We start from the raw sequence: 15,041 nt of genomic DNA, 5'->3' as shown, positions 1-15,041 counted from the left end.
CTTCTGTGCAAAATTTGATGAAATCACCAGTCCTGGGCTCAAGAGGCTGCAGTGTCCAGGTGACTTCTGAGGACCTTTCCAATTACGAAAGTTTGTAATTCTGTGTTCCTTTATTTTTTAATCAAGGTCTGGGCTCTTTGCCTCCTTTGGCTGGAGCTGAGGGGGTGGGTTCAGGAGGAAGAGCATGGGCACATACACGTCCAGGGATGGGGCAGGTGCAGTCTAGGCCCAGGCCCTGTGCCCTGGACAATGGTGGAAGAAGGGTGGTCTCACACTGACCTGTCAGAAGACCAGATCCCACACCCATAATGATGGTGAAGCTGAATGCCCCGGAGTCAGTGAGTATCTGGTAGCCAAGCCTAGAAATGACAAAGCAGAGGTGGTCACATTTGGGCATCAGGCCGCAGAGGTCATTGGGGACAGAAAAGATTGCATCAGTAGTGATGCTGTCAGGAAGGGCCACCAGGAGAACAAATGTCCCCTCCCTAGGCAGTACATTCCCGTCATTCTCCCACAAAGCTATGCAGACATGTAGAAGGGGAAGAAGGGATTTCAAGATCCTCTTTGGCTTACTTTAGTTCTCAGACCCCATGAACGATGAACTAGAGTAGAAGTCGGAAAACCCAAGTTCAGGTCCCAGTTCTGTTACTAGCTGCACGACCCTAGGCACTTAAACTCTCACAGTCCTGAGTTTCCTCATTAGGCAATTAATGATGAAGGTTTTATTTCTATCAGGGCGAGATGGGGTACAGCTTGGCCATCAGACCCATCTCCCCTGCCTACCCCCTTGGACATACGTGCCTGTCCTCTCACCTTCAAAGCAACCCCAGGGCTTCACTTTAAACTATTAAGCGGCCCTTGGAGGACACCTGTGTGACCTTGCAGTAGGCAAAAAGTTCTTAAACATGACACACAGGAGCTAAACATAGAGGGAACAATGATAAATTGGACTATGATAAAATTAAAACTATTGTTCATCAAAAGATACCATTAAGAAAGTAAAAAATCAAGGGACTTCCCTGGTGGCACAGTGGATAAGAGTACACCTGCCAATGCAGGGGACACAGGTTTGAGCCCTGGTCCGAGAAGATCCCACATGCCGTGGAGCAACTAAGCCCGTGAGCCACAAATACTGAGCCTGCGCTCTACAGCCCGTGAGCCACAACTACTGAGCCCACGTGCCACAACTACTGAACCCCATGTGCCTAGAGGCCATGCTCTGCAACAAGAGAAGCCACCGAAATGAGAAGCCTGCACACCGCAACGAGGAGTGGCCCCAGCTCGCCACAACTAGAGAAAGCCCACGCGCAGTAACGAAGACCCAACGCAGCCAAAAATAAATAAATTAAATAAATAAATTTATTTTTTAAAAATCCCACAATTTGTGAAAAATGCTCCATCCAGCCTCCAAGCACAGCATCTGACTGATTTACATTTGCTCACCCAAATAGGAAATCGACAAATATTGTTTGTGGAATGAATGTAAAGTCAACTGACTCATCCAATGACACAGAGCTAATAAAACAGCTGATCCACACTTCCCAGAAAGCGCTCTAACTGCCAGCTCAGTCCTTTCCCCATCTTTCCACTACATCCAGATGCCCCTCCTACGGAGGCAGCAGCATCAGTAACCATCATAAAGAAAGGGGCCATGTGTTGGGTGTTTACTCCATGCCAAGCACTGTCCCGAGCCCTTTAATTATTATATGTTGCTGAATCGTCACAGCAGCCCTGGGACATGGATCTTATTATCCTATTTTACAGATAGAAAACTGAGACTTAAAGAGAGTTTGAATACCATGCCTAAGGTCACACAACTGGTAAATGTGACCTTGGTCTGTGTGTCCCTGAAGCCTGTGCCCTTTGCTTCCAGCAGACCAGAGGCCACCCCGAGAGGGGTCATCGCTGTCACTGTGCCCTTCCCTTTGCCAGGTTCCCGCAGAGGAGAGAGGACTACTTTTGGTCCTCAGCTGTCTCATCCTGATGAGAATTGGCTTGCGGACGGGTGCTGGAGCCAGCTCACACAGACACACAGGCCAATGGTTCTCAGCTCTTCTCAACTCCACGTTCAGGGGTGTTACCTTGATGGCTTGAAATTGGCCACAGGGAGAAATCAGCAAATGCTCTAAGTCAGGGCTTTGTTTCCCTGGAGAGCCAGTTGTTCGTCCTTTAGCAGCACACTGCTGGTTGACAGCTTTGCTTTTTTTTTTTTTTTTTTTTTTTTGCTATAGGCCAATAGTTCTCAAACTTGAGCTTGTATGAGAATCACACAGGGGACTCGTTAAAACAGACTGCTGGGCCTGCCCCCAGATTTCTAATTGTGTGGGTCTGGGGTGGGGTATGATTTGCATTTCAAACAAGTTCCCAGGTGATGCTAATGCTGTTGAGAGCCACTGTTCTAGGAGAGCCACAGAATCACAGAATTTGGGGGATAGAAGAGTAGGTGGTGCAGAAGTTCCAGGTCGGCAGCCCACGAGCAGAATTTGGCCCACACAATGTTTCTAGTGATTTTGAATCTTTTGCCAATGCTTGGGAAGTACATGCAAAACTCTGGATTTCTGACTTTTGAAAAGTCATTAGATCTGGCAACACTTATCCTGGGACCCTGCACGGTATTAGCTGCCCGGCACTGAAGAGCAAATGCCCATAGTTTCCTCCCCTCACCGGTCTCAGTTTTAACCTTACCTGCCTGGTCCCTACAGGTATCTGAGTGTAGGACCCTGCTAGATCAACCCCTCATTTTACAGAGGGGAACTCAGGAGCCCAGAGAGAGGAAAAAGCTTTGCTGAGAGTCGCACAGCTATTGAAGAAGTGGCAGGCACATCATTGGAGTCCATTACAGAGATGCACTGCCTCCCACAGACCATCCCCTCCCCACCCCCAAATGGGATCCTCTTCACCCCCAAGCAGCTCATGGAGGTATATCTCACCTGCTCACAGAAGATTCCTATAATTTGGGGCTATGGTCGTCTCTCTTGTTAGAACTGAGGGATGCAGACCTCCATGATTTCTTTGAGATACCTCCACAACGATGAGCTCTCATCACCCACCACAGGTGCTCATAACCTTTACAGCCAGGTTTCAGCCACATGACCTTGGACAACTAACTCCCCCGAAATATCATTTCTTAGGGAAAGCTAATAATACCTCACCAGGTGGTTGTGAGGATTGAATGAGATGATGACGTAATGATTTTAGCATAATGCCTAGCATTTAGAAAGCAGTCAAACAGTACTGTCATCAGTAATATTATTATTGTTATCACTAACTCAGTTCATCTGGAAAAATCTATCCCTGTGCCCAAGTTACTCTTCCATTATATGTGAGTCACATTCAGAAGATAAACAACTGCCCCCCACCGCAAAAAAAAAAAAAAAAAAAAAGGAAAGAAACAAGAAGATAACTTCCAGAAGGTGATGGCCAGGGTTCTGATCATTGCTGTCCATTGTCTGGGGGGCACAGGACCTGACTCTGGTCCGGAGACCCACGGTCCCACCTCACTGCGTGACCTTAGCCAAGCTCCTTCCCTCTCTGGGTCTCAGGGATGGGCTGTACTCAGCATTTTCCTACATTAACATATCAATCCTCTTAACCACACAGTACCTGGCCTCAAGTAGCACCCGACACCCCTAGGAGGGGAGGAGTTATCATTATCTTCATTTACCATCGGGTGACAGAGGCTCAGAGAGGTTAGGTAGCATGGCCCAGCTAGTAAGAGGCCAAGACCCCATGGCACACTTCACCACAACCTAAACCACCAGGGACTGAAACACAGGCTCAGTTGGCTTGAGCCTGATCGCCTGCTCTGCCTGCATTTGGGGAGGACTCGGGACTGTCTGCCTTTGCCCTGCACCTAAGCTGCCTGCTTTAGAAAGAAGGGTCCTGGACAGGTGATAAGTCCATACACAGTAGGGGCTGGGCAGAATTTCAGAATAAGTTGGCCAACGAATATTCACTGAGGCCTCTGACTGCCCGGCCCTGGGCACCACCCCCCCTTCCCCGGCCAGGGGCTCTGGGCACACTCCTTCCTGAGCTGGATGGGGTGATAAGGGGCTGAGGCAATTCCACCTACGTGGAACCCTTGGTCCACTTGACCTGAAGCGCCGTCAGCACAATGTTGGTGATCCCTCCGAGTAGACCCGGCAAGCCGAAGGTATACTGCACGCCGTAGGTGTCATGGAGGTCCAGCGTTCGTTGAAGACACACCTGGGAACAAACACCATTACCAGCAGATCTGCATGTGGGACTGATACTCCTTACCGACCCTTTCACAGACCCTTGGCATCCAGGGTATCCAGGGGGATGGGCATTAGGACTCAACTAAATAAGTTCTTCTCAGATTTGAATGTGCACTCACAGCACCTGGGGAGCTCATTAAAATGCAGAGTTGGATTTAGTGGGTCTGGGGCCTGAGATTCTGCATTTCTAGCGAAGTCCCAGGTGACACCAATGCTGGTCCGTTGTCCACACTACTCACATTTGGGGCTGATAATTCTGTGTTATGCCAGGGGCCCTCCTGTGCACTGTAGGAGGTTTAGCAGCGCCCCTGGCCTGTACCCTCTAGATGCCAGGAGCACCCCACTCCCAGGTGTGTCAACCAAAACTGTCTCCAGATATTGTCAAATGTCCCCAGGGACCGATTGAGACCCACTGGTCTAGACCAAACCTAACAGCCATCCAAGAGACTACATGGCTGATGAAAAGGAAAGAATCTGACCACACCTCTAGACGCCCAGTCAGTACTCCTTCCATTTCGTCACTTGGCCTCCCAGATGGCTGGGAGCCAACAGATGTGGATACCAATGCAAATTTCATCAGGCTAGTTCCCTCCTTAGAATCCTCATTGTCTTGAGAATAAAAATTCAGACTCTTGAACTCGCCCAGAAGGTATTCCTGAGCACCTGCCATCTCCCAAGGCTCTGGTGAGAGGCACACTCCCTGATGAACTTTATGCTTCAGCCCAAAGAACATCTTTCCGTTTCCTGGTTGGGCCCCATGCTCTTCTTGCCACTGAGCCTTTGAACACACTGTTCCTTCTGCCTGGAGTACATTTCCCACTTCTTTCCCTGGCTAATATAAGTTCTTTGTCAATGCTCGGGTGAGACCTTCTCTGCTCTGGGAGGCATTTCCTGACCCATCTCAGACCAGCTTAGATGTGCTCCAGTAGCAGTTAACACACTGTGTTGCGTTTATTTGTCCATTTCCTTCACTACACTATAGCTTGGGAAGCAGGAAGACTGTTAAAACAAATGTGTTGAATGAATGAATGAATGAGTGAATGAATGAATGAAAAAAATCAGTGAATCATCTTTGAATCCTTCCCGCAGTGATAGACTCAAGGAACCTGAGGCACAGAGAAAGTGACAGACACTGAGCCTCATGATACTTGTGATACATGTTTTTTGGCCACGCCGCGTGGCTTGTGGGATCTTAGTTCCCCAACCAGGGATTGAACCCGGGCCCTCGGCAGTGAAAGCTTGGAGTCCTAACCGCTGGACCACCAGGGAATTCCTGTGATACACGTTTTGCTGAATATGTCCTACTTTCATCAGAGGATCTCAAAGCCAGAGGAGATAAAAGACACACGCTTCCACTCCAAAGATGAAAAGCAGACTACCCCATCTTTTGGTCACATCGAACTGTTGGTAAGTTCTTCCTATTTGGGTTTGAAACTGCCTCCCTGAATATCCACGGTTCATCCAAATTCATCTTCTTGTGTCACCCAAAAGTCTATTCCTTTTTCCTCCATCAGGTCTTCAAACCTGTGAAGATCTGTTTCTCCTAAATATTTCTCTTAGAAGTGTGTGATGGCAAATCGTCTATAATGGCGCATTCTGATGTTACCAGTATATGTAGAATATTGAAGGAAGAAAGATCCATCCACTCAGAAGAAGAACTAAATAGTCAGAAGTGGACGTGATCTGGATTACCAGCCCAGCATCCCTCTTTTGAGTGCTGCCCTTCCCACCCCCATTCACATGGTTCATGGACAGCAGACTTGCATGTATGATGTGCCGTACCTCCCACCCAGCCAAAGATGGGCACATTATCCAAGTTAGACCAAGGAGCCCCTTCTCCAAGGAATTTGCAACTGGGGCCAAGAGATTTCACCTGGCTGCTTTCTTGAAGAGAAAGATGACACTCCACCACGTGGAGTAGGAGAAGAAGAAGGAAGTCTACAGAGTGAGAATAAAGCAGATGTTCAGGAAAAGCAAAAAAAGAAGAGCAGGGATTTCTTGGGTTCCCCACAAGACTCGCATCCCTGGTGCCAGCCATTCCTGGGCTCCCAGCAGCATTCCTGTCCTTGGGTTCAGTGATACCCCAGTAACCTTCTAACAAATCCCCCTTATTCCTGAGCAAGCTTGAATATGTTCTGATACTCGCTCCCCAGATCTTAACAAATGCACCATCCGACTTGGGTGGATCCCTCACCCAAGCTCTGAAGCTAAACTGAGAAGGTGCCAACGGCTGCCTAATGCAGCCCTTGGCACTACAAGATGGCCCGCCATGTTCTAGGGGCCTGGACCCTGGTGGAAGCCAAAGCAGCAGGTGTTCATTGCCCAGCTCCTTACCTGCAGGTACGTGGCTCCCCAGATGGAGATCAGCCCAGCCAGGAGACCCAGCACCATGGCAAGCCAAGGAGAAGGGATCAGGTAACAGGGGGCGCCCACAGCCACACCTCCTGCCAGCACCGCATTGTGGATGTGAGTCTGCAGAGGAATAGCTTGTGGGTGAATGAAATGACATAGAGAGGACAGGATCTCTCTAAATTACTTGGTAAGCCGGTAGCAAGAAAACAGTGTAACATCTTCCCTGCTTCTCTGATCCTGAAACCAGCCCCTCCCCTCTGCTGAGAGTTCACCAACGGTCTTATCTCACCCCACTTCTCAGGCTCAGGGAGCAGTCACCCTGATTGGGAGTCATTTAGCCTGAAAGTGCAGTTACTCAGGATCCTAGCCATGCTCACACTTAGTTGTGATGTGTCCTTGGGCGCTTAACCACTCAGTGCTTTAACTTTGTCACCAGAAAAATGGGGTTTTGATTGTATCTGCTGATACGGTTATTGTGAAAATTGAGTCACCATATATAAAACTCTGAGCCCAATGCCTGGCATAGAACATGAGTAAATGCTCCCCAAATATAAGCCATTATTATTGTTTTTTACTATTATTATTATTGGCTACTTGGTGCCGATGTCACCCTGTATTATTGGACCCCATCCCAAGAAGCTGGCCCTTGTTCCTGGGTCATGTCTCTGCTATGACCTTCACCTCCTCTAGAACTGGGGCTTTGCCTTGCTCTTATGCTACTGCTCTCTGCCCCTCTCAATTCTACCCAGATCTTGGAGCTCTGGGCCCTGGGACCAGCTTCTGGGCTTCCCCGACCTGATGCCTACACCTGCCTCCCTGGATGTCGCTACCTTGTCTGATCCTAGACTCCCTGTGACCATGGAGCTCACCTGTGGGGACCCTCACCTCCCCTTAGTGCTGTTAACCTGTCATCCTTGGCCATCTTCTCTCCCCTTCACCCCCCCCCCCCGCCCGCCCCATCTGTCTAGACTTTCCCATCATGTCTGGCTGGCTGACCTCATGCCCTGATCATCATGGGACCTTGTTTTGTCTTTAGTCTACCATCTCACGGATCTCTCCCCCGAAAACTCACACACAGACTCGCAGCTACGTTGTTAATAGCAGCTAATATTTGCCCAGTACTTATTAGCTCTGGGCATGAAGCCCTTTACGTGCATCATCTCTCAATTCCCACTTTACATATGAGGCAGTTGAGACTCAAACAGTTTAAGTGGCTTGGCCAAGTTCAGATGTCTAGGGAAACAAAGATCTTTACTTCGGATTCCGTTTATTCCATTCTTGAAATTTCTTCAGGGAAGGGGAGAGGATGACTCATTCTACCCCAGTTTTTCTCTGCTGACTCTTGCTTATGGGAGCTGGCTTTAGTAACCACCAGAAATGGGGTTCAGACTTGGGTTTGTTTGATGTCAAGGCTGATAGATGTAATCACTCCCCCCAGAGGGCCTTTGCTCATTTGACAGTCTCCTATGTTCCAGGCCCATTTTGACAAGGCAGTGCTGATGGGCTGATGCCCCACGATGCCGCAGACAAGACCCCATCACCCGATATGCGCTTTCCCGACCTGTGGGGCTGGCACTGAGGCCGGCGGGTTGGGTGTGAATATGTGTGTCAGGCCTAGAAGACCCAAGTGCTGCCCAAGGGACAGCCCCCCTCCTCACCATGTTGATCTTCCCTTGAGGGTGCGCCAAGGCTGACACTGAGATGGCTGTCACCATGCTGACAGCAAGGGCGTAGTAGGTGTTGAACAAGGCCTTCTTCTTTTCGTCCGGAATGTCCAGCAGAGCGGAGTTGAAACTCGGCCAGAACATCCACAAGAAGAGGGTGCCTGGAGGCCAGAGAGGGTCAGTGGCCGGAACCAGTATTCCTGCTCCAAAGCCTGAGCCAGGGGCACTTCAGACAGGAGAACTCTGGACCTGGTAAGTCTCATCTCTGTCACTTCCTTGCTCTGTGACTTTGGGCAAATCATGTCTCCTCTCTGAATTCTTAAGCTGGTAGCGCCCAGCTAACATAATTTACAGGCAAGGAAACTAAGGTCCAGAGAGTTGAAATCACCAAACCCCAGGCCTCCTGACCCTGGCCTGTGATGGCTTAAATGTTTATTTTAAAAAATTAATGGGATGCTTTCATTTGGCCCAATGGCCTGGTATTCAGTTGCCTGCTGGCGATCTCACTGCCTGATTTCCTTCTTCTAAGCCTCTCCCAGCCTCTAAGTTCATCACTTTTACTGGAGCTCTTCAAACTATTGATACACCACTATTACTCCTCTCTTCCCACTCCCATTCTTTCCTCCACTCCTAGGCCCGGTTTTCTTCATGTGTCCAATTCTCTGCTTTAAGTTGAGGACAAAAGGATTGGATAACCTTATTTAAACTGAGATGTAATGAGCCTCTCCTCTCCTTTGGATATTAATGAAGAGAAGTTCCCTAGAGGGGAATTCAAAGATGTGAATTCATCAGATACCACTTGAAGAAATGGATCATTACCGAGGGGCTCCAGACACCCAGAGAAGGTTGGAAAAGGAGAGAGATTTTCCTCTTTTGGAGCCTCTTGCCCACCCCAGATCCGAGCCCACCCACGCCACCGTGTCCTCACCCAGCATGGCGAACAAACTGGGGCTCGTGGCCGTCTGTTGTTTGTCCTCCGCTTCTTTAGGCAGAGGCTTCGGGAGGCAGCAGGCCACAGTCAGCCCGAAACAGGCCGCAAACACGTGGATGTACATCATGCTTATGTGGTTGTCCATCTGCAACAAAACCCAGCGGGAACAGTGAGTGTCAGCATCTTCTGCCCACAGGGAGGGAACCTTCCGTGTTCCTTGGAGAAAGTTCTGGCTTCATGTAGGAGGCGTGACTTGAAGTCAGGAGACTGACCCAGCCCAGCAGCCCCCCTTTCAGAGGAGTCCCGTGAGTTGCTGTGTATTTATTCCCGACAGGTTTCTGGTTGGCTTTATTTATTTAGTTGGCCACGTCTTGCAGCTTGCAGGATCTTAGTTCCAGGACCAGGAATTGAATCCAGGCCACAGCAGTGAAAGCGCCGAGTCCTAACCACTGGACCGCCAGGGAATTCCCCTCTGGTTGGCTTTAAACACTTTTGGCTGAAGTCCACTTAGGTGGGGGAAGAGCCACACGGACATGTACCCCACTGCTTCCTACATTTTGGCAGAATTTCAAATTTTGCGTAGAGTATGAGTGATATGATCTTTGCACCATGAAGCAGCCAGAATTTTTATAATACTGAACTAAAGTGTTCAGAAAATTCCAGCTATATGTTCATTTTGCTTTATGAATATCGAATTTAGTAACCCTTCATAACTCACTTCGTGGGCTACTGGTAAGTCCTGTCAGCTGTGCCTTCAACAAATATCCAGGTTTGGCAAAATTTTCACCACCACGCTCCACTGCCCCACCTTGGTTTAAGCCACCATCAACACCTTCCCAAATTTTTGCAGTAATCTTCTAACTGGTCTCCCCATTTCCACCCTTGTCCCCCAACTGACTCTTCTCCACGTAGCAGCCAGAGAGACCCTGTTAAAATCTTAGCTCATGGCATGTTTCTGCTCAGAATCCCCCAGTGAGGGGGGTGGGAATTCCTCCATGTCTCCCTCAATGTCAAAGTCAGCGTTCTTCCTACGACCTACAGGACCCTGCATGATCTGCCCTCCCACAACCTCTGTGACTCCACCTCCTACTCATTCCACACACACTGTCCTTGCTGTTCCTCAAACCCACACTCATGCTCCCACGTCAGTACCACTTTGCACCGTCTGTTCCACTGCCTGGAGTGCACGGTGGAGGGAGTGGTCCACCCTGGGTACAGGCAATAAGGGGATGCATTGTCTGTAGAGAATTTAAAACAATTAAAGCAACTAAAAGCCCATCTGCTTTTTATTATCATCATGTGCCAACAATTCTAAACAGTGTCACTGACACAATCCTCCTCCTGAAAGAGGCAGACCACTCCCACGGCCCTGCCTTCCATCTGCCACTGTCCTCAGATACCCACGTGACTTGCAAACCTGCTGCCTTCAGCTCTTTACTCAAAAATTATTTGCCCAGGGAAGCCTTCCTTGGCCAACCTCTCTAACACTTTATCCTCCCTCACAGCTATTCCTGTCTGCTTTCCTCATTTTATTTTTTTCTCCATAGTACTTATCACTATCTAACACACTGTATCTTTTGCCTATTTTATTGTTTATTGGCAGTCTTTCCCTCTGGAATAGAAGTTCCATGACAGCTGCATTTTCCCACTGCCTAGAAGAGTGCCTGGTACACAATAGGCTCAGAAAAAATATTTGTGAAAGGAATGAATGAATGGTAAGGAACCTCAGTCACACATAAAAATGAAAGTCTGTGGAATTCCCTTGTAAGAACTGAAGAAGTCTTGCATTTCTAATCTCTCTGAGGTCCCCCAGGAATCGTCAGCTTGGAATACTCATTTCTTGAGTTGCCTCTACTGGGAACAGCTCTGGTTTCTGGCTCTAGTTTCCCCTGAGCCCTTCCATGCAACAAACCCAGGCTGAATTGAAGTTTTTGAGGAGAAGCAGTGAACTCTCAAAGTCAGTGCCAAACCCTCCCCCGGACCAGCTAAACTAAAACATTGAAGCTGCAGAGAAGAGAGGAGATGGCTTTGAATTAATGCAGCTTTTTAAAACAACCATTATGAAAACCGTAACAAAGCAGGAAAAGGCTTATAATGCATTGCCCACAGTGGGCTTTCCATCTCTGGGAACTGACCTCTTTCCTTGACAGTTTTTTTTTTTGCGGTACGCCAGCCTCTCACTGTTGTGGCCTCTCCCGTTGCGGAGCACAGGCTCCGGACGCGCAGGCTCAGCTCACGGGCCCAGCCGCTCCACGGCATGTGGGATCTTCCCATACCGGGGCACGAACCCATGTCCCCTGCATCGGCAGGCGGACTCTCAACCACTGTGCCACCAGGGAAGTCCTCCTTGACAGTTTTTACCGTGGGAACTGCCTTCATAGCATTTGCTTGCTATGTTTAAATGTTTAGCATAGACCACACTTTTGCAACCCCATTTTGGCCAGTCTTTAATGTTTTTTTAATCCCAGAAGCTTTATCAAATGGAGACAGAGCCCTCCCCTTTCACCTGCTCAGCCCTCATCCCTGAGGTCCCTCCTCACAGCACCATGACTCACATTGAAGACTTCCTTGCCGACCATCCTCGTGGCACTAAAGGCTGTCACCTCTATCAATGTCATCAACAGCAGCTGCAGCAGGTTGACCTTCCCCAGGATGACACCCACTGAGATCAGCACAGATGTAGCGCTCATGGTGGATATCTGAATACTGGGGAGAGGGGGCAAGACAGGGATGACTGAGAAGGAAGGATGCCTCCCATTCATTCATCCACTCATTCAGCAAACATTTGTTGAGGACCTACTCTCTGCCTGAAACTTTTCAAGAAACTGGGGATGGAGTAGGAGAGCAAATAGACAAAATTTCCACTCTCATGGGGATGGAGGCTGCCAAGTCTGGGGTCTCCTTCATCCCCTCCCCCACCCTCCGGATGGCAGCCACACTCTGATTGATCTGCATACACTCATCTGTACTGAGGATGCTCCGAAGTTCTCATAGGAATGTCTGATTGTTCCCACGGGACCGCTTCTGGGATCTGACTACTAGGATTCTGCCCTGGGCTTCTCTTCTACTGTCATCACTCACAGATGCTCAATAGAGGGCGCTCTTCACCTGCCCGCCGATCCTTCAGGCACCACCACCCTCCTCTCTCCCTCTCCCTGTAGTGGAAAGAGACTGGGTTTGGAAGTAGGACAAGCCTGGCTTCCAGTTCCAGCTTTTCCACTTGAACAGCTATTTAATCTCACTGAGCCTGTTTCTTCATCTGTAAAATAAGGAGGATGATAATACTTATCTCATGGGAGTGTTGCGGGGATTAGAAGGAATAGTCGTGCATGTGTGTCTCGCACACCATGACTGGCACAAAGAACTAACTCAGTGCTATTACTGATTCCTTCTTTCCCTTGACAAGTGAGCAAGCTTAGTGCAGGGATTCAGAAGGAGAAAACAATTTTTGTTTTCAAGACACTTACGATTAGGCTGGGGAGACAAAGCGACATCATGACCCTGTCAATTAAAACCATCTGCAATATCATGAGGCCAGAGGGGTTCACTGGAGGGAGAGAGCAATATGAACTGGACTCATCAGGGAGGGCTTCCTGGAGGAGGTGGCACTGAGCTGGACAATCCATTGTGGTTAAACCAACCCACCCTCCTCTGGCACTTTGCTGAGACCACCCCTCCCCCTGGGAGCTGCTGCTGCTGATGCTACAACCACCACCACCACCATAATAGTGATAGTAATAATAATAATCTATTGAGCATTACGTATAACAGGCTTGCAAGTACATCATCTCATTTAAATTTTAATCCTCCAGGTAGCCCTCTGTAAATGGTGCCAGGGTACCATTCAGTACCTCCATTTTACAGGTGAGTACATTGAGACTGGAAGAGGTGACTGTTTTGGTAATGGCCACACAGCTAGTTAATGACAAATGTAAGGTTCAAACCCAGCCATTTGGCCTGGATCCAAAGCCTGTGTTCTGAAGTCTGGACACAGACTTCCCACTGTTTGCTGCCAATGTAGTGTCCTACTTAAGGCTCAAGGACTTCAGAGGAAAAGCCAGAGGAGGCCAAAGGTATGGGGAAGGAGCCTCACAGGGGCCAGGAATGACTTGAAATGAAGGGTCCCTCAGTGCTTCACTGTGGCTGGCCATGTTATCTTTTGGGTGAGTGCTCATTTAACTGGCAAAAGCCTAATTCAAGAGATTCTGTGCCAGTGGGAGGATTTCAGACCTCAGGGGCCAGTTGGGACCAGGGAAGGATTGAGACAGCGAAGTACGGTGCTTAGGACAGTCTTGTTCAGGCTGCCATGGTTGGAATCCTGACTCAGCCACTTCCTGGCTGTGTGGCCTTGGGCAAATGACTTAACCACTCTGTGTTTCCATGTCCTCATCTATAAGAGAGGCAAGGCCTATGGAGCTGTTGGGAGGGCAAAGTGAGTCAAGCAAAGTAAGGGGGTTGGTTATTGCTATGATAGGCCCTCCAAGACCTTTTAACATACAGCATTAAAAATATCACAACTTTCAGGGTTCTTTTTATTTTCATATTTGTTCCAATAACCATTTACTAAGTCCTTCCTATGTGAGGAAAACAAAGGAGGACAAAACTGAATAAGACAGGCCCCCGCCCTGAAGGGACTGGTCATCGGTGACTCAAGGCAGAACCGATTCAGTGCCAAGTCAGGCCTCGAGCTGGTGAGGCGGCAGGAGAGGGAGAGGGCCGTCTGAGAGGCAGGCCTGGACACCGCCCACCAGCCCAGCCAGAGCAGGAAAGGTCAGGAAGGAGCCCATTGTTCAAATCCGTGAAGCCAGCCCCATTGGGGGGTCACAGCTGGGAGGACCCAAGTGGTCAGGGCAGGGCAGGGGCGTTCACTCGGGCTGTAAATGGCCTCTTCTTGTCTTTCCGGATTGACAGATTCCTGCAGGCAGGACGTCAGAAGACGGGGGCAGCCTGGAGATGCCTGGAGACTCAGGCTCAGGAAGCCAAAGGCTTGTGTGACCTTAAGCCAGGGCAGCAGAAACACCAGACCACGATCACCCTATTGGAGTTCCCCCAGAATGCCCTTTGTCACTTCCCAGGTGATTACTGGGGGTGGGGTGGGGGGTGGTTTATTGAATCCCCATGGGGATCAGCTCTAAAATGGTTTAAAAGAAAAAAGGTGAAGAGTTTTTTTCAGGGCCCGTGGGGAGCTGGCTACACTGTGTTTCTTGTCAGGACCACTCTGCAGTGTGTGGGAAAGGTTAGAGTTAAAACTGAAGTCACTTCCACCAGTTAGCTATGTGACCCTAGGCAAGTGTCTTACGAGCTCTGAGCGTCTAGTTCCTTGCCTGTACGCCACATCAGACCCCTACTTGGAAGGGCTAAACAAACAATGTTTGTGAAGTGCCCAGCACAGAGCCTGGTTCATGGAGAGATGTTTAACAGCAGTGCCCAGAGGTTTAGTAGGGTCTCAGAGGGGAGGGTAGAATGGCCTTGAAGGGGTCCCCAAGATACCTAAGGTGGGATTTACCCATCATCTGGGCAAGACAAAGTTTCAGAATTGGATAAAACCAAAAAACAATTTTTATAGAAAAATTTTACCTGGTTCCTCCTATTAAGTGTGAATGACTTTTTTTGCAGGTATGTACAAATTAATGTATGTGTGTGTGTATATATATATATACTCTTGTGTAACCATCACACAGGATAACATAGAGAATGTTTACTGCACCACGTAAACTTCTTTTGTGCCCCTTCCTAATCAATAAACACCACCTTCCTCCGGTAACCATTATTCTGACTTCTAGCAACACAGGTTAATTTTGCTAGTTCTTATAAAGGCATCTAAAGAAATCAGAGTTAATTTAAAGAAACTAAAGA

At 48.8% G+C, this 15,041-nt stretch overlaps 1 protein-coding gene across 1 annotated transcript in view; it reads right to left on the bottom strand.

The window, feature by feature from the left end:
• LOC115862362 (RH-like protein) overlaps window positions 1-15,041 on the bottom strand; it is a 33,097-nt gene that overhangs the window by 7,343 nt on the left and 10,713 nt on the right. Inside the window, exons 3-8 of the mRNA XM_030874075.2 lie at window positions 11,741-11,891; window positions 9,183-9,330; window positions 8,249-8,415; window positions 6,573-6,710; window positions 4,073-4,206; window positions 280-359 (exon numbers count right to left, since the gene is read on the bottom strand). Of these exons, the coding sequence (XP_030729935.1) occupies window positions 280-359; window positions 4,073-4,206; window positions 6,573-6,710; window positions 8,249-8,415; window positions 9,183-9,330; window positions 11,741-11,891 (818 nt within the window). The remainder of the gene's footprint in view (window positions 1-279; window positions 360-4,072; window positions 4,207-6,572; window positions 6,711-8,248; window positions 8,416-9,182; window positions 9,331-11,740; window positions 11,892-15,041) is intronic.

The sequence above is a fragment of the Globicephala melas genome, chromosome 1 (genome assembly GCF_963455315.2).
Source record: "Globicephala melas chromosome 1, mGloMel1.2, whole genome shotgun sequence".
Lineage (NCBI taxonomy): Eukaryota > Metazoa > Chordata > Mammalia > Artiodactyla > Delphinidae > Globicephala > Globicephala melas.
This window is presented reverse-complemented; position numbering and strand designations above follow the sequence as displayed.